Source organism: Cydia fagiglandana, chromosome 15 (genome assembly GCF_963556715.1).
Source record: "Cydia fagiglandana chromosome 15, ilCydFagi1.1, whole genome shotgun sequence".
NCBI lineage: Eukaryota > Metazoa > Arthropoda > Insecta > Lepidoptera > Tortricidae > Cydia > Cydia fagiglandana.
The window spans coordinates 11799354-11822518 of NC_085946.1; the positions used below are offsets into that span (position 1 = coordinate 11799354).

The window sequence follows — 23165 nt, forward strand, 5'->3', positions numbered from 1 at the left end:
CGTCGAGTCAACATCCCACATGGCGGTTATCTCGTGAGCTAAGTCTAGGTACTTGCTGGACTTGTCCTTCTCGGCTTTCACGTTTCACGTTCTCTAGTTATTATTAACAATTACTAAATTGTATGACTTTTAAGTACGATATCATTTTACTGACATATGTTTGCCACGTGAAAATGTAGTTACTGACATACCATTTTAATAAATAATTATGTACCACACCAAAATTTCAAAAGTAAAATTATAAATAAATATAATTATACGTCTAATTGTCACTCATAACGTATTATTCAGTTTAATAAACCATCCGTTTTTACTATTATTTTCATTAATTAATATTTTAAACTTTTTTGGCAATAAGTAGGTTTAAGCCCAAATATTGAACATTGAACACCTAACTGAATTATCTAACATACTTACTAAGAACTACGTACCTACCGTTCATTGGTTTTAGAATGGGAAAATTCTGAGAAATGAAAAGTTATCTCGTTAGATAGTTATATTAATTAAGATTAGGGATTAAAAAAAATGCCTACTGCAACTCTGTAATTTTGCAATTACTAAGTATCTAATTAATTAAATATTAGAAATTTGAAAATAAAATTGTTCCATTGTTAAATTACATTAATACGCGATATATGTACTTAATGTACGAATTTTATTGTAATGAATCTATAGATATTTGAAGCTTTTCTAGGGATATTATTTTTGATACATTTTTGGTCCATACTTAAAGCTTGAAATAGTATAAAATAATTTAATGTAAGCAAGCTTTAAGCCATACTTAAAGCTTGAAATAGTATAAAATAATATAGTATAAAATAATTAATACACGAATTAAATTTTAATTACATACTTACATAATGGGACAGATTAGATTTAAGCTAGTTATAGATTTCGTTTAGTTGTACCACTGTATATATATGTATTATATTGTATGCAAATAAATGATTTAAAAAAATTTAAAAACAGTAAAAAAAGGACAATATGTATTACAATTTTAATCCTATCTTAATGGGCATTTTTGCGCAAAGTAGCCTGCCAACCTACTTTACCATGAATGCTCCCATGTGTTAAGTCACCAACCAAAGAATTAATTCAAATGCATAATGAATGATTTCAATACGAGAGAGATGATCAAAACCAGTTTGCGTTCTCGACCTGCATATCGGGCCGACCCGCGCCTTATCGCGACATTTATATAAATATGATGAAAATCTCCAAAACCGCACACACAAGCGTCGCTTGTTGTAGAAGACACAACAATTTGGGTGGCCAGCGATTAGCTAATCGATATGGCTACTTTTGTAAGTATCAAATAATCAATTCCTATAAAAAATACAGTTTGATGGAATAGCGAGTTGAGAAGTCCGCTTACAAATTTATTACTTTGTTTTCAGAAGAAATTGGCTATGTTAGCCATCCTAGTAGGCAGCTGCCATGCCGGTGGATATCACTACCCTCATGGAAGCTCGCATAGCAGTGGACTCTCGGCTCATGCACCATTGCCTGCCACTTCGAGTTTCTCACCGAGCAGCTTCCCCGCTGGATCTCTACCCTCAGCTACATATTCCGGCGGATCCATTGGAGATATCAGCCACGGTCTTGGATCCAGCGGCCTGAGTAGCATCGGTTCAAGCGGCCTTGGTGGATCATCCATCATCGGAGGTTCTGGCCTTGGAGGATCCTCTTACACCGGATCACTCGGCAGTGGCCATCTCGGATCACTTGGAGGAAGCGGCCTAGGTAGCTCCATCCCGTCTGGGATTGGTAGCTCGCTGGGAGCACCCCTCGGCGGCTCTTTTGGCGCACCTGCTCTTGACTCCGGAATTGCCGGATCAAATTTAGCCGCCCCACTCGCCCCATCTCTGCCTCTGCCTGGATCTCTTTCAAACGCAGGTGCGGTTGATGGGCCCGCTGCTACGGTTCCAGGCGGCGAACCTCCACCACCCGGACCTAAGGCTCCAGTTATCACATCGATTCACGGACTGGCTAATGGCAATGGAGCCCCGACCCGATACAGTGTCAGAGAGGAACCTTACCAAGTCTACAGAGAACAAATCCACCGAGTGCCCCAGCCGGTGCCCGTGCCCGTGCCGCAGCCTGTACAGGTCCCAGTCCCACAGCCTTACCCCGTCCAAGTACCAGTGTATAGAGACGTCCCTGTGCCCGTTGTAAAGATTCAGCACGTCAAGGTTGACAAGCCAGTACCTTACCCAGTCGAAAAGATTGTCAAAGTACCCGTAGAGAGGGTGGTACAGGTTCCTGTGGAGCGTCGCGTTCCTGTTGAAAAAATTGTGAAAGTGCCCGTTGTTAAGATTATCAAGGTGCCGTATCATGTGGTAAAGAAGTACCCAGTGCCTGTGTTCAAGACCGTGCACCACAAAGCAGTGGAACACCATCACTCTCACGGCTGGCACTCTGCCCCTCATGCTCACTACGACCTTCATGACCACCACGACATTCACGATCATCACGACCATCACGATCTTCATGGTCATGACGACCACCTCGATATCCATGATCACGAGCACGGCCTGCACGAGCACGTTGACCACGGTTGGCACTAAAATAGAAAAAGTCGAATCTCATTTGTTTTCAGAGGTCTCTCCATAGCATGAAGACTGAAGTATAAAGAACCTCATTTTTTGTTATACATGTTTTGTAAATATTCATATCATTGCAACGTGAGCTCATCGGGGCTGCACTCTAGGGTGATAACTAAGTCATTAATTAGGATAATACAAAGTTTTGTAAATATTTAGTAATATAAGGGATATATTACTGTAATACAACAATTTATCCAAAGAAATCCTAGTATTATTTGATATTTACCCAGTCCCTATTGCAGAAAAATTAATTAAATTGCCCGGCTACTGACTATAGATGTTAAATCCTAAGTACACTATGTAGTTTCGTTCCACTTGTTTATCTGAAAGGAAATAAATTAAAAACATAAAATGAAACAATAAATAAATACTGTGGGACATTCTTATTACACAAATTGACTAGGCCACACGGCAATCTCAAGAAGGCTTACGTTTTAGGGGCGTAGACAACCATATCTATACGAGAAGATACATACAACACTGGTATCGGTGAGAAAACAAAACATGATCAGTAAATACAAAAACCGTATATAAAAGTCGAACAAGGCTAATGTTATGCGCATAAGGCCAAATGTGGAGTAACGCAGGGTGGATTAACATCACCGTTGCTGTTCAATATATATGTGAACCAGCTGATCGTTGAGCTCAGTGGCACCAGGGTTGGATGTTCTATAGGCGGTAAAATGGTAAACAACATCAGCTACGCCGATGACATGGTGCTACTGGGCCCAACGATCGGGGCAATTAATAAACTGTATGTGTGTGAGGCATATGCAGAGTCCCATGATAAAATAATTAAATATCAATTGTTTTATCAATACTAACATGTGGCAATATAACAGTGATAAGTAATATTGTTTCCAACTAATCGTTTATGGATCTATGATGTCCGAAATAGTCTTAATAAAAAGCCCTCTGGCCACGTGGTCCTACTGCCTTTGTTCTACTAATCGGACCACATGTACTTTTTTTCCCAACTAGTCCTATTAACCAATTGGACTATTGAAACTGTCGTATTCTTAGACTATGTGGTCCCTCTAACCGGATTACGCTTTTTAGACATGAGTAACGCGACCTGCATACTGCACAGAGCCTAGATAGGTGCGACGACGAGCGAAGCGAGGAGGAGGGTGTCAGGTGAACTGTGACCAAAACAGTATTTGTATTGTGCATGTATTTCACACCTCACACAAGAAATCATCGCTGGGATACATAAACTTCATCAAAATAAAACACTTGATTTAAAGCAATAAAACGGTATTAGGTGGCCTTTTAAAACTACAGTGTTTATACTGATTCTGAACAAGAGTTTAGTCACGAATCAAATTGTTCAACCGTAAAACAATGTTGCAAATATTTGAAATCACATTAGATATGATACGATAAGGGCTGAAGTCATAAAATTTTATATCACGGCTGGTTGGCAGATTGATAATAAAATGGGCGACCACTATATTGCTGTTAGCAATATTATTTTGATTTAGGTAAATCTTGCACAAACATTTCTTATGCTCTGGATAGTCTGGATTCATATAAAAGGCTGCCTTAAGAAAGTTAAAGTAAATTGTATACCTAAATAAATAAATATTATAGGACATTCTTATACAGATTGACTAAGTCCCACAGTAAGCTCAAGAAGGCTTGTGTTGTAGGTACTCAGACAACGATATATATATAAAATGAAATGAAAAACTTAAAAAATACTTACATAGAAAACAACCATGACTCAGGAACAAATGACTGTGTCATCACACAAATAAATGTCCTTACTTACTGGGATTCGAACCCAGGACCACCGGCTTCACAGGTAGGGTCACTACCCTACCCAACCCACTACGCCAGACCAGTCGTCAAAATTTGTTCGTATAAAAATAATAACGGCACAGTATAACGTTAAATTATTCTTCACATCGAGCACATTATGATTCTGTTTTTAACAATCCTGACAGGTAAATATCGAGAAATCTAAATAGCGGAAGCAGTTATAAAGTTGACCCAAAAATTTTTTATTAAGCTATGAGCTTCATCACATATGTTCCTTGAGTAATTCTAAGCATTTCAAGCCTGGGAGGCAATAAGAAATGTGTGTCTACTCGGATTTGTAATGGATTCAAACTTTCAACCCCTTTTTAACCCTGTTAGGGGATGAATTTTACAAAACGCTGAAATTACTTTTCCTGTCTTTTAATAATATCCCCAAATACAAAGATTCAAGTCCCGCGTTCGAAAATTTTTTTGATATCCATACAAACTTTCAACTCCTTTTTCACCACCTTAGGGGATGAATTTTCAAAAACGCTGAAATTAGTTTTCTTGTATTTTAATAATATATCGTTTTACGAAGTTTCAAATTCCTAGCTTAAAATAAAACTTGAACCCCATACAAACTTTCATCCCCTTTTTAACCCCCTTAGGGGTTGAATTTCTCAAAATCGCTTCTTATCTCTTGTACACTTTATAAATGTAATCTAGTGTGCAAATTTCAACTTTCTATCTTTTGTAGTTTCGGCTCCGCATAGCAAAAATCTCCAACCAAATTTTTCACCTTTTTACGTTTTTCTTGTAAAATTACTATGAAATTGAAAAAACAAATATCAGCAATGAATTCTACGTCTTTGGTTTATACGAAAATGATACCAAACTTGCCCTAGTACCCACCAGGATCAGAGTAGATTTTTTTTAAAGATGACGGATGGCGGCCGTCTTTGTACCCCACCCTCCCCCCCACTTCAGGCTAGAAATGCTTAGAATTACTCAAATATCAGATGTGATGAAGCTCATAGCTTAATAAAAATTTTTTGGGTCATGTATGGCAGCGTTACATAACTGACTCCAGTAAAAGGGCCTTTTCAGAATATACCGGTCCACGCTAATTTGTTGGCTCCTCTGCACGATGGGCCAGCACCGGCCACTCCAAGGGATGCAGCCATGCGGTAGAATGAGATAGCAATATCACTTGCTCCCTCTAACGCATAAATGCGTCCCTTGGAGTGGCCGGCGTTGGTCCATCGTGTAGAAGAGCCATGTTATTCGTAGGGCATTTCAGTATAATTTAATAATAATTTAGTTGAATGTTATTTATGGAAACTTTTGTAATATAACTACCCTAACCTAACCTTAGCTAGGCATTCTGTCAAAAGAAAACATTAAATAATAAGATAGTATGTTAATGGAAAGCGCTAAGTCTCGTAATAATTACGAAATAAACGAAAACGGAAGAAATCTAATCCGGCAAACTCGGTCAACTCGAGGTTTATGTCGATGGCATAAATACCTAATGGCGGTGAAATTAAAAAATAAGAATTATAATAACAAAGTAGGCCTATTAATAATCGAGTGACAATCATTGCATAATCTGCCTCCGATACGGAGGGCCTTAAAGTTAAATGGTGTGATGCAACGATTTCTCACGACATATATCAAAAGTGTAGTATTTTAAGTAGGTCAAATGGAGATCGTATTGTACAGTCGATGTCAATAATAAGAATAAGAATAAGATTTATTTCAAATAACCATGTTGACAATATTTATATATCCTGTGGCCCCACACTAGGCTACGCCTGTGATGTGGCAGCCGGGTTTTCAATTTGTAAGGTTAAGAAGAAACTAATCTAATAAACTACTTAATAATTAAGGAAATTTTGAAATTCAAAGAAAGAAAAAAGGAATGAAAAAGATGGTGCGTGTGTATGTGTGTGTGCGTGTGTGAGTGCGAGTGTGTGTAATATTTTGGTTGACCAATTCTCATGCTGAAATTTTCGACCGAACGAAATGAGGTGTTGGGACAACTAGGTGTGAAGTTTCAAATTTGTAAGTTCCATGGTTTATTAACCATATAACTTACAAACTACTAAACCTGTCTACTTACATACTGCCTATTGACAATATCGTCATTCATCAGTAATATACATACATAGAAGATTTTTTGGGGAAAAAGTTATTGACAAAATGAAATATGAAATATCGACGTGTGTTATCGATATTTTTACGTTTTATAAGAAGAGTATGTTCGATATCTTCTTCTCTTTTGACATAGGTACTTACTGGTAGTTTTCTATTCTTTTGGCAATTTTAATTTTTAAGTGCTAAATATATGTAATATGTAAATTATGTAGGTAGCTATATCTTTTTGTAACTTATTTGCATTATTGAAATTTGTCAGTAACTTACTTACGGCCAGTAGAAATTTCATATTTTTTAATAAATATTAATATAATATCCATAACAGATTAATCAATGTTTCATTTTCTCACTCGTTTTTGCCACAAAAACTTCTATGTCTGGTGATATAACAGTTTATTATAAACTATTTGAAGATAAATAATAAACCTTCTGATTTACTATAATACACAGCTGCGATTTTGTAAAAATGTAATTATTGTCTTCAAATTGTCGCGTACCAGGGATTAATTATTTAGAAAATACCAAAAATTATGTAGACTATACATTGCTGAAACGAAACCGTTTTTTAAACGCAACTTGATTAGGATTCGTTTCTATACGCTTTATATGCAAATATTCATATGTAGGTGTGTTATTTTTGTAGGCGCATAATAGTTTTATGATCAAAACGAAACTTGTGATGAATTCGTAAGTAACAGAATTGTAAACGAGTAGGTACAGTCAAAAAAAAAAATGTCCAACATTATTCCATTTCTTGCCATACTCCTTCATTAGACTTGTTCGAAGTACATACCTACTACTACTTGATCTATGTGAACCTGTGTGTGTTTGTGAACTATGTGAGGTGTGCAATAAATACTTAAGCTATAAAAAATCGAAGTTTCGATGGCTGCATTGATGAGTTGATGTATTTTATACGCGAAAAGACAAAGCCTTTGTTTATGCGTTTTCTTTTTACGAATTTTATCAATCTTGCATTAAATCTCATGATTCCTTCATCCTATCGAACTGAGGGTTCCTTTTGATGTGATAGCGGTCCGTGCCGTTTTTCCCGCTCTTCAACTCTACACTTGTGTAAGTAACACTGATATAATATAATATGTATGTTATTCTTGGCAATATTATACTTTGTTAGGAAAGTGTAATATTGCCAATAACATAAGCGCCTGTTTATCTATGGTCCTTATTCTTGTGGACCAACAAAATTGGGAAGTTTTAAATGTATACTACAGTTCCAACAGCCCAAATAAGGCTGCCGTGTCTATTTAACATCAGGCGGTCCAGACGCTCGTTTGCCACCGTCATGGTATAAAAAAGTATGCGATATTGATCTTTGAAGTCCTAACCAATTTTTTTTAACACAATTTACACAATTAGCTAAATATGGAAGCCCTTTGTCAATTAATAATTCTTAAAGTATATTTGAAACTATAGGTATACGATCACCTTTTTCTGATACATACAATTCGGTTTATTTAAATGTCAGCAGATTTCCACATTTGATCTTATTACGAAAAACTATAATAGGAATTTAAAGCAGATTGAATATTCCGAAAACTTCCACTCCCTCAAATGCAGATGACAACGTTGACCGATCTGCGGTCTGCTATATGTTTAAATCAAGTCACTTGCATCATAACCTTAGGAAAACGGTGACCCTATTCAAAAAAACATTTACCCACTTATGAACAATCGATGCCAGAAATATGTACACAATTTTCGCCTTATTACAACGGCGTAAGGTGCAAAAGTGTGAAGACATGTTTGAGGTAGACCGAACATAGTTCGCCCGCCATCAGAGATGACGTATCAGACGCAACGATATCCGACCAATTAATATATTCATGGATGTCGCATCACCGCCAAGAACTTCTTGTTGTATAAATATGAGGACAGTTGCGTTATCGCATCACAAACCACCGAAACTTAGAAGAGACAACAACAACTTATTGTTTTAGGCTGGCTTTTAAAGCGTTTAGCTAAAAGCCATGGCGTTTATAGTAAGTTGATGATAACAACATATGACACTATAAAAATGTTATTTTTATACTCTGATACCTATTTAAAGTTCAGCCACGGAGAGATAAACTATCATTATTCATTTTAAACCCCCATCACAATTTTAAGGCATTTTACCTAATTATATATTTTTCTGTTCCAGATTAGGATTCTCTTCTACACCGCATTAGTCAACGTATGTAGAGGCTCTGGTCTGCCAGGACATGACTCATACGCGGGATCCGCCCCGTCCGCCCCGTCAGCTTCCTATGGACTTCCATCCACATCATATGGCCCTCCTTCGACGTCATATGGTACTCCATTTTCTTCGGGCAGTTTGAATTTGGGACAGAACCTGCCATCAGCGCCAGGGTCTGCTTACGGCGCGCCGTCTGCCCAGGAAGGCAGCCTCATCCTCGACGAGAATCGCTTACCGACAGCGCCGGGACTACCAGTGTCGAGCGGATCTCTCAATCTGGGTCAACCCCGCGTCATCGGATCGACAGTGCAAGTGGGCAGACCCATTGCCTCGGCAACGAGATATGAGCTCCAGTCCGTTGTGCAAAACGTCATCCGTCGCGTCCCGGTCGAAGTAGTGCGTCACGTCCAAGTTGCGGTTCCGCAACCTGTAGCCGTGCCCGTTCGTCAGGAAGTCAGAGTGCCAGTGCCCCAGCCCTACCCAGTCCAGGTTGATGTCCCCAGACAAGTGCCGTACACTGTGTACCAAACGCAAAACGTTGAGGTAGAGAGGCGCGTGCCTTATGAGGTTGTAAGACAAGTGCCCGTTGAAGTGATCAGGAAAGTGCCAGTGACGATCGATAGGCCCTATGAAGTGATCAGGAAGATCCATGTACCAATCGAGAAACACGTCCATGTCCCAGTAGCTGTCTGGAAGCCATACCCCATCAACATCATCAAACACGTCACCCACTACGAAAAGAAGAAGTGCTGCGGTTGGTGAAACAACCATAGGATGTAATAATCGTGATCATACCAAATAGTCAATAGTCCTGTAAATAAATAGTTTTAAGATGTACATATACGTAATAAAAGATTCCTTAAACCATTGTCTCATAGTTTATCTGTGCAACCAATTCCGGTCATTTGAAATATGTCAATAAACATAACAAAGAATTATTAAAAATAAAAGCAGATATAAAATATTCAGCTATGTAAAATTTCCAGGGCTATAATTCTCTAACAGGAGATTTATCACTCGACAAAGTATTAGTATGCATAAGTTTCTCTAGTATTCATATATCTTCAATAACGAAGAAATAGGATAACGAAGTTAATATTACACATTATAACACACCACACAAACAGCTCTCACTCTCACTGAATAATCTATTAAAATTAAAGATGCAAGGTGGGCAAGAACAATATAGTTATCTACATTCTTCTTGATCGGGACACTCTTGACAGAGCGGTCGTGGTCATCATTGGAAGTCTCCCTTTGTGACACGTTTGACGGCTCGCCTCCACTCCTCCCTGACGGCTGCGCGTTTAGCGCATTCGTGCAAGGGGCCGTCCACGATACAAGTGCGTAAAAGAGAAAATTCGAAACGAGTGGCGATAAATTAAAACAAGACCGAAGGGAGTGTTTTAAATCGACACGAGTATCGTTACAACGTTTTACAGGGCCCTTTAAACTTTTGACATCGCACGAAAAGTGCTATTTTACGCACTAGTGCGAAAAAATAAGACCATATGTACTGTAAAATTATTTACGATATCAATACCCTAAGGGCCCTAAGCGTTTTGCCGCGAAAATCGAAGTTCGCAAAGTGCGGTCATCTGTCTCTGTCACTCTAATAAAGTCAGTGGAGTAAAAGAGAAATTTTCTCCGCAATTTGTGAATTTCGGTTTTCGCGGTAGACTCCCGTAGAGAACTAAATAAGCGAGTGATCCTTTGTACATTTGTGCATAATGCAGAAACTTTCCAAAAACTTGAAAAAGCTTCGATTTTGTAAATTGTGTAAATAGAGAATCTTGTTTTTTCTCACACCAAAAATTACGAGCTGTTACAAAAATACATGAATTTGAACCATAAAAAAAGAATGGTAAAATTGCTTATCAAACGGGCTTGTTCCCGTTCACTTATACAAAACAGTAGCACACTGCTGCATAAAAGAAACAGCTGAACCAGATGTCACTCACATGTCACTGTACGGCTGTTAAATATGCTGGTAGTCAAAAGTCAACATTTAACAGTTCAGTTATCAATTATCATAAAATATATGGCGCCGTATACCGGCCGTATCCGTATACTACGTATACCACCACCATCTAGTTCGGTTGTAAAACTTATGAGTCTTTGAGGGAGGGATGATGAGGGATAGACTAAATCTTGCGAGTATACCTAAGGCTATCTTGCAACACAGACTATTGTTAGACCACTGACAACACCTAGTAATAAAAACCGGCCAAGTGCGAGTCCGACTCGCGTTTCTAGGGTTCCGTTCATAAGTCCGACTCACGCTTGACTGCACATTTGTAATAGGTTTTCCTGTCTGTTTTGCCTGTTTTGTGTATTTTTTTCAAAATTTTAGACCCAGTAGTTTCGGAGATAAAGGGGGGGGGGGGGGGGCGGGAATGGTCATTTTTTGGATATTTTCTTATATAACTTCGAACCTATGTATTTTAAAATTATAAAAAAAAACATGTCCATCTTTGGGTCATTAATTTACATATGAGTACCAAATTTGAACTTAATTGGTCCAGTAGTTTCCGAGAAAAGAGGCTGTGACAGACGGACAGACAGACGCACGAGTGATCCTATAAGGGTTCCGTTTTTTCCTTTTGAGGTACGGAACTAGAAAAAGACGACACTTTTTTCATCGGTGTCTGTTGTCCGTAATCTGTCTGTAGGTAACTCCGGGGTGTCTATTTATAAAACAATTCATACCTAACAAAGATTTATTTGTAGATAATGAGTTAAGTAAAAAATATGTACAGGTTTGTATGCTACAGCGGTGATGGAGTGAAGTTTAACTGATGGAAATTAGAGGAGAAAAAAACCACGTAACCCCCACTAAAATTTGGCTCGACCAAATCGTCTTGATGGGTTAACACAAATGATTTGAAAAGCACTTCTGAATTGTAGGTAATAATATGAAAGAGTGTTTTTCTGTTTCACCTCACCTTTGACTTTTTTTACTTTTATAGGTATGAACAAACAAAAGGAGATACATAGTATAGAGGGTTGTTGTCATAGTACCGACACGACACATCTGTCGACACGATTAAGTGCCGTATTCTAACTTCAAGATATTCACAAGAGACGACACGTACTAGATCCATTCTAGATACGTTATAGTTTAGATATCAACTAGTTCTCTTTTGCAACCAATGTCACTTTTCCGTTAGATAGCGTAAGATATTTATTAGATGTGAATTGGATCTCTAAGTTATATCCTGAGGAAATCGTTCAAGAGTATCTCCAGAATCGCGCAAATGTCAAATTTGACAGGTAAGATCTTACATATGTTATCGTAACTTGACTTGGTGATGTCTAAAAGATATCTAATAGATGTCTATTTCAAAATCCGAATCGGACCCTAAGACTAAAATATAATCATCGGCATCGTAAAAAAAACATATGGATGTTTTTTTACGATGCCGTCTGACTGACCCATGTTCTTTCATGATATGTGTTAAAATTGTTAAATATCAAACGGTGTCGTCAACTTCATCTAGACGAGTATAGGCCAAAGGTGTGGCGCCATCTATTCGAGAAATACTTTTTCTTGATTTCCGAGGCATGTTTTTTCCTTACTTTATTTATCCTACATACACGGAGTTACATTTTGGAATGAATTGAAGAGGAATATCGGACATACCTTTTGTCACTTTGAACTCTATTATTTAATTACATTTAGATGCATAGCGCTTTAGTACCACAGTGTACGTACAGTACTTTAATTTTTCATTAACGACTGAGAACCACCTAGCACGGTAGCCCCAAATTAAAACTAACTACTCGAAGAAATTTAAACACTCTTTGATGCCTAGATTTCCAAATATATATCGTATAACGAGTTTCGTAGTATGTGTCTTGTGCTCGCGTTAATTTGAATTCGACCAGTTTCTTGCTAATATGATAAAATATGATTAGGTTGATTATAAGGAGCCTAAGCTTTAAAATCAGAATTAAGTATTTAAACATTTTGTGTTTTAATTAATTCAGTGCATTGCCAGATTTAGCCCATATTTATCAGCTTTACACTAACTAGAATCGCAATCTAAGTAACTAAATGCAATCTAACGTTGTTTTCAATTTGTGCGTCATTATAGTCTCGAAAGAAAATATGCTTTTGCAAACTTCCTGTTGGCACCTCACACGTTAGGACCAATAAACTAAATAAAATAGTCTAGACCATCCGATTTTTTTTAAATATACAGATGTAATGCATAATTCTTTTCCTTCGTATGTTCTCGGAAACGTTCGTATTTGTCATGCTACTTTAGTCAACCTCAGTACTTTTTGTACTGAGACTGACTGAAATAGTAAGACACGTTCGTAAGTTTCCCTGAAAATACGAAGGAAATTAAGTATGCACTACATCTGTAGAGAATTGGCACAGGTTTATAGTGAGCTTAATAATATTCTTTGGGCGTAAAGATTATCAAAGTTTTAATTAATTAGGCATATAGTTAACCCTCATCAATATTAAGTAGATTTTTGTGGTGTAGGAAATGATGTCAACTAGGTAATGAAAATTGCGTCATAAACGCATTTATTACGTAGATTACGTAAAATCGATGCTATGTTGGGAAAATATCGATAGTTATCGATAAAAAATATAAACAAATACTATCCGAATCAATGATTTTAGTACGTTGCAGGTATCTTTACGTATATAGATTGGCTTAGGACATTCTCAGTAAATATTGCAAAGTATTATTATGTGTGGGCATAAAAATGTGCAAAATATAGGAAACGTATGGAAATGGAATGATTTATAATCTTATAATACATTTGAATTATTTTAACTAGCTGTTGCATTATACCTACGTATATATTTTATTTTACCTACACTACGTCTCAAGCTTTTTGACGTCCAGACACGAGACTGACCTACGGTATAAAATCTGTATTGTTTACATTTTTACACAAATAGGCTAAGCTCCATGGTAAGCTCAAGAAGGCTTGGGTTGTGGGGTACTCAGACAACGATAAGTATATATAATATGTAAATACTTAAATACATAGAAAACAACCATGACTCAGGAACATGTAGGTATTCGTGTCATTAGACAAATAAATGCCCTTACCGGGATACGGGCCTGGGACCATCGACTTCATAGGCAAATATTTAAATTCGTTCCAGAATTTTGATTATATCCACTCCAATATATATTTAACGTTATTGATTACCATAAACAGTCGATTTAATTCCACTCAGTGATTTTATCGACACGAGCACGGCACTACCTATAACTCAAATGGAGAGCTAGTTACGATGCCTATACAGTTTTCGAATACACAAGCGGTGTATAAAATTTGTTGTTTTGGCTTACTTCCGACAGACGCTCGGCCGCGCCCCGACCATCAGGATCATCCGCGCTGCAGCCATGGACATATCCGTAAGTATCCTGGTTGTAAAAAAAAAATATTAAAAAATCTGAGCCTAGAAAACCTAAGGCATTTTATGGTTTTTAGCAAGTAGTCTATTCTGGTTTATCAACTGAGAAAAGGTTTCTGCACCGTTTTGATATGACACTTAGTCGGGGCATAACTAACATTTAGTCAAGGCAAGAAAGTTAGTGACCTAGTATTGGATAAGGTGGACGTATACCAACAAATTAAATGACGGATAGGTAAGTTTGTGAATATTTTATGGGAATTATAAAGTTCAAAGTTTTGCTGACAATTAGTATAGCTTATGACGCACTTTATCAAGGACTGGAATATTATGTTAAATGAAAATGTAGAAAATTAACAATGTTGCTCCGCAGGTGTTATATAGGCTTATTAATTTGTTGTTGTAACTTCAGGTAATAAGTACCTACACTACAATTTTAATAAAAAAAGTATCTGTATGCTCCTTTTCAGATCCAGTTGTTCCTGTCAATATTATGCCTCAGGGCTGCTCAGGCCAGTCCTGAAGATAAGGGAAAGACTCAAACATCCGAGCCATCACAGTCACAATATGCCCAGAGGTACAAAGAAGTGATCATGTACCTAACTCCTACGCAAATTAGGAATTATGAATCAGGACATGGTCTGCCACAAATAAATTATGAACAACAGGCACTTCTACGGGCCCAATATGAACAAGAACAGATCGCACCACCTGCACCTACGTTTATTTATACACAGCAGAAACCAGCAACACCTATTATTAATGACGAAGAAGGACAAATAATTCAAAGCACACTTGATATTTTAGAAGCCGGTAAAATGGAGTTTTATCTTGCGCAGCAAAATACTCCTAACCTTGAAATAACGAGAGCTGAACAAGATCATGATTCTGATATCCGACCTATCGTAGAGCCAAATGCTGAAAACGAAGAACAACAACATCAACAACAACAGCAAGAACAACAACATCAACAACAGCAACAGGCACATCAACAACAACAGCAAGAACAACAACAACAACAGCAAGAACAACATCAACGACAACATGAACAGCAACAAGAACAAAACAAATTAAAAGAACAAGCCAAAAAACAACAGGAGCAGATTGCAAAAAGCTACGCTTATATTCATTTCTTCTCAAACCAAAAGCCAGATAATCTACAAAAAATTCAGATATTCCACCCTGAACCTCAGTCCGTAAATCTAGATGAAGAGCTAAGACTGCTAAAAGAAAAGAACATAGAAACTCAGCAAGATCCTTTACTGCGTCAGAAATTTAAACTTATCCCATATGAATATATCGCAGAACAAAATTTTCAGCAGAAAGTACGAGATGACCTTATCAAGCAGGGCCAAAAGCAAATCCAGCAACAGCTGTTTGTGCCTGCTGAAGAACCGTGGCGCCCCATCATTAACCCTCAAAAAGAATATCACCAGCAATATGCTCCACAATTCAATATTCCCACTAAGAACATTGATCTTAAGAAGATAATTCAGGAAATTCAATTAGAGAGAGAAGCAGCAAAAATCCACGCAGAAAATATTGCCAAGTCACCGCCTGTTGTTATTCATAAAGACATTAACATAATTAAACGGCGTCCTGTTCATGTGATCAAGCACGTAAATATTCCATACCCAGCGCCGTTTTTCGTGCCCGTCCCGAAGCACGTAGAAGTCAAGGTACCCCAACCCTACGTGGTACCGGTAGAAATTGTCAGACACGTTCCTGTCTCAATAGTGAAGACTGAAACAGTGGAAGTAGAAAAACCCGTGCCTTTTGAAGTAGAGAAACGTATACCAGAAATAGTCGAGAAAAAAGTCTTCATCCCTGTCGAAAAACCATACACCGTAGAACGAATCGTTCCTGTTGAAGTTAGGAAAGAGATTCCCGTTGCAATCCCTGTTCATAAACCGGAAAAACTCACAGTTATAAGACACGTCTGGAAACATTAATTTATAGATAAGCTAGTATTTAAGTAGACTGCGTTTGTTGAGGCTGATTTAATAAAATACTTTAAATATTTTTGTAGTTAATTTGTTTTACCAAGCTTTTGACGCCTACGAAAAAACTAGCCGATTGCTTGTTCATGCAACTTGTGCCAACTCATTTCTGTAGGCACTTATGGTCGGTGTTTAACACTTTAGAAATTCTATTCCACAATTCAAATGCACAGGCCAAAATCACAATCCATAGTAACACGTCACAAGTTATATGTTGAATATAATCACAATGTAGGTACGATGAGCACTAATGGGTTTAATTTACACATTATGAATAGGTTACACATTATAACACAAAGTGTATCATTATCAACATCACATTACTCGTAACTCACAGTCACATAGTGTAGTATATCACACATCAATCAAGTGTCATAACAAAATACCGGCCAGTACACAGTCAGTTTTTCAGGTATCTATTTACCTACTTAATTTTTGTTCCGTTTGATTGAATTGCTAAGCAGGCTAAATACTTATAAATTCTGTTTAACTAGTAGGTAGTCTATTGTGTAGAAAGTTCGGGTTGCTCGCAGCATACGAAATGGTTACAAGGAAGCCGAGATGTCTCTCAAAACAAACATTTAAGATGTGTATTAGCCGGGTCCATATTGGGTCGCATAATAATTGATTGTCCTAATGTAATGTTACGCATAAAACTCATTTCGCATAATTGTTATTGTGCTGGAAATATTAACATTTCTGAATAATTAAAATTATAACACAAACCTAACCTAACCTACCCTATTCTACACAACCTATGCAAAATATTTTCGAAAATACTTTCTGTTTCAGCTGGAGAAAAAATATGCGAAAAGAGATTTATGCGTAACATTACAGCCGTATATTGCGCAAATAGTCCGAGGCATACCAAATGACCCAGATTATGGGTGCTATAATTTTCACTTGCGTCTTGCAATTTTGTATTGATTTCATAAGCGTGATACAATTTCTTTAAATTGAATTAACTGTTACATTTGCCTCCTCGTGACTTGCCTCCTTAGGTATTCCCTTTGCGCTACGACATGGGATTCTTCAAGAAGCGGGTATTTAAATAGGGTTCTCAAGGGTCGGCAACGCTTAAGTGGCCCCTGTGATGTTGCTTATGTCCATGGGCGACGATGACGCTTCTTATTAGGCGGCTCGTCTGCTCGTTTGCTGACTATTACATAAAAAAAACATTTCTATAAATGTAATGGTTCATTTTACTTTGTATCGCTGTGTCTAAACAAAAGATTAAATAAATACTAATAAGAAATTGGCGCATTCACATATTTTACTCGGTATAGTTCGTTTTTTTCAGCATTAGAAATAAGGTAAACAATCTTGATGTGTCTTTTAATTGAAAAACACATTTTAAAAATAAGTTACGGCAAATATGTATAATTATGAATCTAATACGATCATTTATATTCTTTTGCTTTCATAAGTAATCGTTTTTGATTTTTAAAAAGCGTTTTTCAATTAAAAGACATGTCAAGATCGCTTACCTTCTTGCAAGTTCTTTCTAATGCTAAAAAAACGAACTATAGGTACCTACTATACCGGGTGTGGCCTGTAACATGAGCAAATAATTAAAACACAGATTGTACTCCTCAAACGGTGACACTTTTGTTTAACAAGTTTAAAAAATTGTGACGTATTTAGGATCCCTACTTTTCATACAAAATAAATATTATTTTCAATGGACGCCATCGCCACGACATATCATTGTGATTGACGTTGCTTGTCACGCCTTAATCATAACAAAATTCGCAATACATTGCGTCTTAGAATAAACTTTAAAGTGTATTAAAAATCAAACCACAAGTTATTTTTAAAAGTTGCTGAAAAAATGTTGGTCAGTATGAGGAGGACAGCCTACAGTAAAATTTTTTGCTCATATTACACGCCACACCCGGTATAATATTGTACGTCCAAATTAACTTTAAAATCGCGCATTTATTCAAATTCACATTTGACGTAATTTTTTGAAAGATAATTCAAAGAAAACACATTTAAGATTGTAAATCTTAGCTGTTGTAATATAAACAATGTGTTTTGCAAAATGCGTTTTACAATAATTGCCTGTTGGATATGTGGACCAATCCGTGCGCCCATCCGACGATAGCATGAAGGCCACGATGACCCAACTGACTCTATTGTGTTCTATCTAATGATGTTGCCTTTGGAGAAACAGAGCACCTCATGTTCGATAACGATTTACTTATCAACCTAATTGTGTAATGTCTCCGTAAGTACCTCTGTCCAGAGAGTCATCAGTAGTGACCTTATAAAACAAAGTCCCCCGCCCCGTCTGTCTGTCTGTGTGTTTCTGTGATTGTTCGCGATAAACTTAAAAACTACTGAACGGATTTTCATGCGGTGTTCACCTATATAGATCAATAGTGATTCTTGAGGATGGTTTAGGGGTTATAATTTCGGGTCGTTATAGTAATAATATATGTGCCTTTGTCATAAACTTGGCAGAATAATAATTATAGTTGCATTGGATATACTGACATGTTTGTTAGGTATTTTAGACGTGTTAATAAAAGTCGTTATGCACCTACGAGTATAAAACGTTGCGTGATAAATTGATAAATATTAATACTTATTACGACTATATTTATTGTAGGTACCACTATGGTACCCTGTTTACCTGAGTGGTAATCGACTCCAGAAACTAAAAAGCAATGTCACAAAAATTTATTCAGTGACACTAAATGTGACAGTGAATATTTTTAGCTTTTTCGTTACTCGTATTATCAGGCGTGGCTCACTCCGCGATTTCATCGCTTTGCTACAGGTAGCTAAAAGTCCATCCGTTCGGCCCCAATTTTGGGGTTTGCCATAAGCCGCGCGTGGCGCTGTCGCCACCTAGCGGCCATATCTGTGCTGATCGTGACAGACGCGTTTTGTTAGAGAGTGAGTCTTCTGCACCTAGTACTATTATTTATTCTGTGGTATTATTAGGTAGAGATTTCTTGGAAAATTCTTACTAGCGCAATATTATAAGCTTTCCATGCTACCGGCCAAATCGAGATAGTTTAAAAAGCAAATTGGCCAATTACTTCTCCAACACTTGTTTCATTTCATAACCTTATATAATTCACTTGTTTTATTATTCATGGTAACATTTGATTATATGGTATGTTGAGCGTTTAAAGTTTTTTAGTTTCATAGACTACCTACCTATTGTAAAAACTAAACTTCATAAACTATTGTAAGTCTATTGTAAAATGGGACTCGTTGGGTATTTTTTTTGTAAGTTTAATACCTAGTAAATTTATTGAAGTACAAAATAATTATGCAATTTACATTAGACATATGTTTATCTCTCAATCTCTATCTCAATCAATAATTTCTTTATACATAACGAACTGGTATTACATGATTGAGTTCCTGGGCGAGTTATGTCCATACTAAACAGACTGGCCGACCGTAAACATTATTAATCAGTAAGTAATTATGGTCTTAATGGGCTGACTTAGGCTGTTTTTCTTTATTATTTTTGTTCCTGATTGTGGTATTATTTAATAACGTAGATGCTTGTTCATTTAAACTTGAATTGTACTTTTTAGATTAAGTAATCAAATAGGTTAAACGTGGACCAAAAAAGCCCCTTATTTTGTGTAACCCCTGATCACATAAAATTCCCAAATTTATGAAACTACAAGGAGTTAGGACACTAGTGAGATGTTACTGTTCTGAAGTGGTTTTAAAAACATTTTCATGGCAAATAAAAGAGCAATTAAAAAACCAACATTTTATTAATATCACAATTTCACTGAGACTCATAGGTCACATCAAGTTATACAATTAAGTACTAACGAGTATTAAGCGCAGAAACAACTAGGTACAGTGACACATCAATCAGTCGACCAAGCCTGGCCTGGGTTCGGGGACTTTCTAAAATCTATTGCAATTCACAGGTCAACATGTTATTCTTTCATTTACACTTTAAAACAACTAGCGAATATTTTTGTAACTTTATAAACAACTGGTCGTGTCTATCACATTTCAAGAATTCACGGAACGCTTAATAATTTTACTACTAAATCTACGTCAGGTACATTTGCCACTCAAGAGTTCAAAGCCGTACTATCAAAGCTTAAGCCGAATCGATGCAACTAAATGCTACGATCTTAGTTTAATAATCAACAGGCAAGATAGAATTAAATATATCAGTCGGTGGAATGCTCCACTTTGACATGCCCTTAAGGAATCACCTATGGTTTAGAGTTTAGTATCCGCCGTAGCCGTGACCGCTGTCCTCAGAAAGGGCGTGCGCATGTTCGGCGAAGTAACCCTCGTGGGAAGCGGGCGCCTCGGCGTAGGCCTTCAGACCCTCGGCAGCCTCAAAGCCATGGTGCTCCAAACCGCCTTCAAGTCCATGACCTTCAAGGGCGGCGTGGTGCTCGAAACCTCCATGATGCTCAAGACCGCCATGCTCAAGAGCAGCAGCAAGATGCTCAGTGTCGAACCTGTGGTCTTCAAGCACGAGACCATGGCCATGGCTGTGTTCGGTCTCAGGATGGATCTGCTTCAGGGTGGACTCATGCTTGCCCTTTTCGAGCGGATGGTGCAGCAGATGGCTGTGCTCTTTCTTCACGTATACAGGGACGGGGTGGAAATGCTCGAACTTGATTGACTGATGTGACTTAGCGTGCTCGTGCTGCACATGATGGGTGTGCTCCGACTCGCCTATGAGCGCGTGGTGGTCGTATTTCTCCTCGATCTGGGGTGCTTCCTCGTGGATCACGCCGGGATAAGCGGCCACCACGGCCAGGAATCCCAAGAAAATCTGGAAATGATGAATTACTAATTATTAAAAAAACATTAAATTTAAGAATTCCCTCTACAATGTGATGCATCTAAACAGACAGAACGCGGCTATAATACCGAAACCAGTTTTGCACCACCGAGAAGTGCAAGGAACCCTAAGCGTTACATAACGAGAAAGGAAAGGCTTCCTATAAACTCGAATGTGTGTCGATCAGGAAGATTGTATTCTAACCACTAGGAATCCACACATAAATGAATTTCGATACCGATGTCACTAATGCTAACGCTAATTTACGTCAAATTGATATGGATGTATGTAGGCTCGTGATCGACATGTTTTTTTGGCTGTTTCACAACACGGTTGAACAGATTTAGATTACACGACCGTCACTGGCACTTTAATGAATACACTGAGTTACGCACGTGGTACTGCATGCTGGTTGGAGGACCTTACTGTGTGAGAGGGTGGTGGGTAATGCTAGCAATTGTAATTTGCATCGCTTATATAGGTACCTGGTTTCTCTGCGGCGGTGTGTGAGCGATCGTTACGTATGCTCGAATTGTCAAGCGTCGTGAAACAATAGATAGAAAATGTTGAGAGGTTTATGGAAAAACTAGTCGATTAAAGACATTAGGAGGAGCTTGCTTCCATTATCATGTAACGTCTCACTTGTAGTGTAATTGTTCCGTAATAGAATCGAAAGAACCTGATTAGCATACATAATGGCGAATATTCAAATTGATTTACTTAGAAAATACTTTGATAATTGCGCGTCTTTGTAGCATTGTTTTGTTTGCAGTTTTTGTTAGTTTGATATCTAATGACTACTAAGACAATAGAACCATAGAAAGTGGGAACATTAAAATTCATAGAATATGTATTCTTTTGCAAATATTTCGTATGAGTTATTACTATACGCTATGTTCTCATAGGCTTATTTATAGGACAATACATATTATGCTGAGTGGTTTTTTTTAATAGTCAACAATTACAATTTTTTCGTTGACTGTATTTTTTTCCAAAATCTGTAAATAGCATTAGCTAAATACATTATTTTATTAAAATACAATACAAATACTCTTTATTGCATACCTCAATAAAAGAAAACAATAGGTATAGAAAGAAAACAGCAACAGAACATTAATTAAAAAGTTAAGGAAGACCATTTTCTTTCTGGTATCTTTCCTCAGTGCTCTATAAAAAAAAACACTCGGTATAAAATACCTACTTACACAGCTTAAAACACTAAGTACCCTACTCTAACATCATACTCGTACAAACCGAAACTGATGACGCAATCATTTGCAAACTATTATTGAATTATGATTAATTAAACCATTATGACACGCCATTTATTAGATTTTTAGGGTTCCGTATCAAAAAGGTACAAAAGGAATTCTTATGGTGCATCTCCGTCCGTCCGTCTGTTACATTGCTAAATATCTCGAGAACTATATATAACTAACCTTTCCACTAAAAAAACTAGCAAAACAAACACAATTTAGGTATTTTGGCAAGTAAAAACTTTAAGCTATAGATTAATAGATGTCCCTACCTCATCATTCATCATTTCAGCCTATATACGTTCCACTGCTGAGCACAGGCCTCCTCTCATGCCCGCCCCACGCTAGCCCAATGCGGATTGGGGACTTCACATACACCTTTGAATTCCTTCGCAGATGTATGCAGGTTTCCTCACGATGTTTTCCTTCACCGAAAAGCTAGTGGTAAATATTAAATGATATTTCGTACATACTGCCTCGCACAGCCAAACTGTGGAATGAACTGTCGCCTGCGGCATTTCCGGACCGATACGACCTTCAAACCTTCAAGAAAAGAGCGTACTCCCATCTTAAAGGCCGGCAACGCGCTTGCAACTCTTTTGGTGTTGCGGGTGTCCATGGGCGGCGGTAATCGCTTACCACCAGGTGATCCGTCTGCTCGTTTGCCTCCTATTTCATTATAAAAAAAAAACATAAGTTCTGAAAAACTCATTGGTACGAGCCAGGATTTGAACACGCGACCTCCGAATTGAAAGTCAGACGTCATATCCACTCGGCCACCACTGCTTGTCTGTCCCTACCTAAGCTTCCTTAACTGAAATTTATCCCTTGAGAGTAGGGAATATATGGAAGATATGACACATCTGAGTAAACCACGTGGGAAAAGAGGCGTGAAAAGCTAGTACCTATTGTATAGGATTGTTTTCTACCGCAACAGACTACCGCAACTTTTTCTTAGCTTTCTCAAGCAGTACAGGACCGGAAGATGGCCTTTTTAATATATTCCATATTCTTCCGAGTTT

General features: G+C 37.5%; 4 protein-coding genes across 4 annotated transcripts; 3 read left to right on the plus strand and 1 right to left on the minus strand.

Annotated features, from left to right (window-relative positions):
- The first annotated feature begins 1189 nt into the window (after positions 1 to 1189).
- LOC134671593 (tetra-peptide repeat homeobox protein 1-like) lies at positions 1190 to 2567 on the plus strand. Its single transcript, XM_063529452.1, has 2 exons — positions 1190 to 1304; positions 1398 to 2567. Exons 1-2 carry the CDS (start codon positions 1293 to 1295, stop codon positions 2565 to 2567), a joined length of 1182 nt encoding a protein of 393 aa, XP_063385522.1. The 5' UTR covers positions 1190 to 1292.
- Positions 2568 to 8482: 5915 nt separating this feature from the next.
- LOC134671099 (uncharacterized) lies at positions 8483 to 9576 on the plus strand. Its single transcript, XM_063528881.1, has 2 exons — positions 8483 to 8509; positions 8671 to 9576. The coding sequence occupies exons 1-2, from the start codon at positions 8498 to 8500 to the stop codon at positions 9466 to 9468; spliced, it is 810 nt and encodes a 269-aa protein (XP_063384951.1). The 5' UTR covers positions 8483 to 8497; the 3' UTR covers positions 9469 to 9576.
- Positions 9577 to 13987: 4411 nt separating this feature from the next.
- LOC134671357 (putative mediator of RNA polymerase II transcription subunit 12) lies at positions 13988 to 16105 on the plus strand. The gene is made up of 2 exons (XM_063529193.1): positions 13988 to 14096; positions 14566 to 16105. Exons 1-2 carry the CDS (start codon positions 14085 to 14087, stop codon positions 16045 to 16047), a joined length of 1494 nt encoding a protein of 497 aa, XP_063385263.1. The 5' UTR covers positions 13988 to 14084; the 3' UTR covers positions 16048 to 16105.
- Positions 16106 to 19825: 3720 nt separating this feature from the next.
- On the minus strand, positions 19826 to 21350 carry LOC134671358 (histidine-rich glycoprotein). Its single transcript, XM_063529195.1, has 2 exons — positions 21283 to 21350; positions 19826 to 20878 (listed from the first exon to the last, which is right to left on the minus strand). The coding sequence occupies exons 1-2, from the start codon at positions 21292 to 21294 to the stop codon at positions 20318 to 20320; spliced, it is 573 nt and encodes a 190-aa protein (XP_063385265.1). The 5' UTR covers positions 21295 to 21350; the 3' UTR covers positions 19826 to 20317.
- Between the last annotated feature and the right edge of the window lie 1815 nt (positions 21351 to 23165).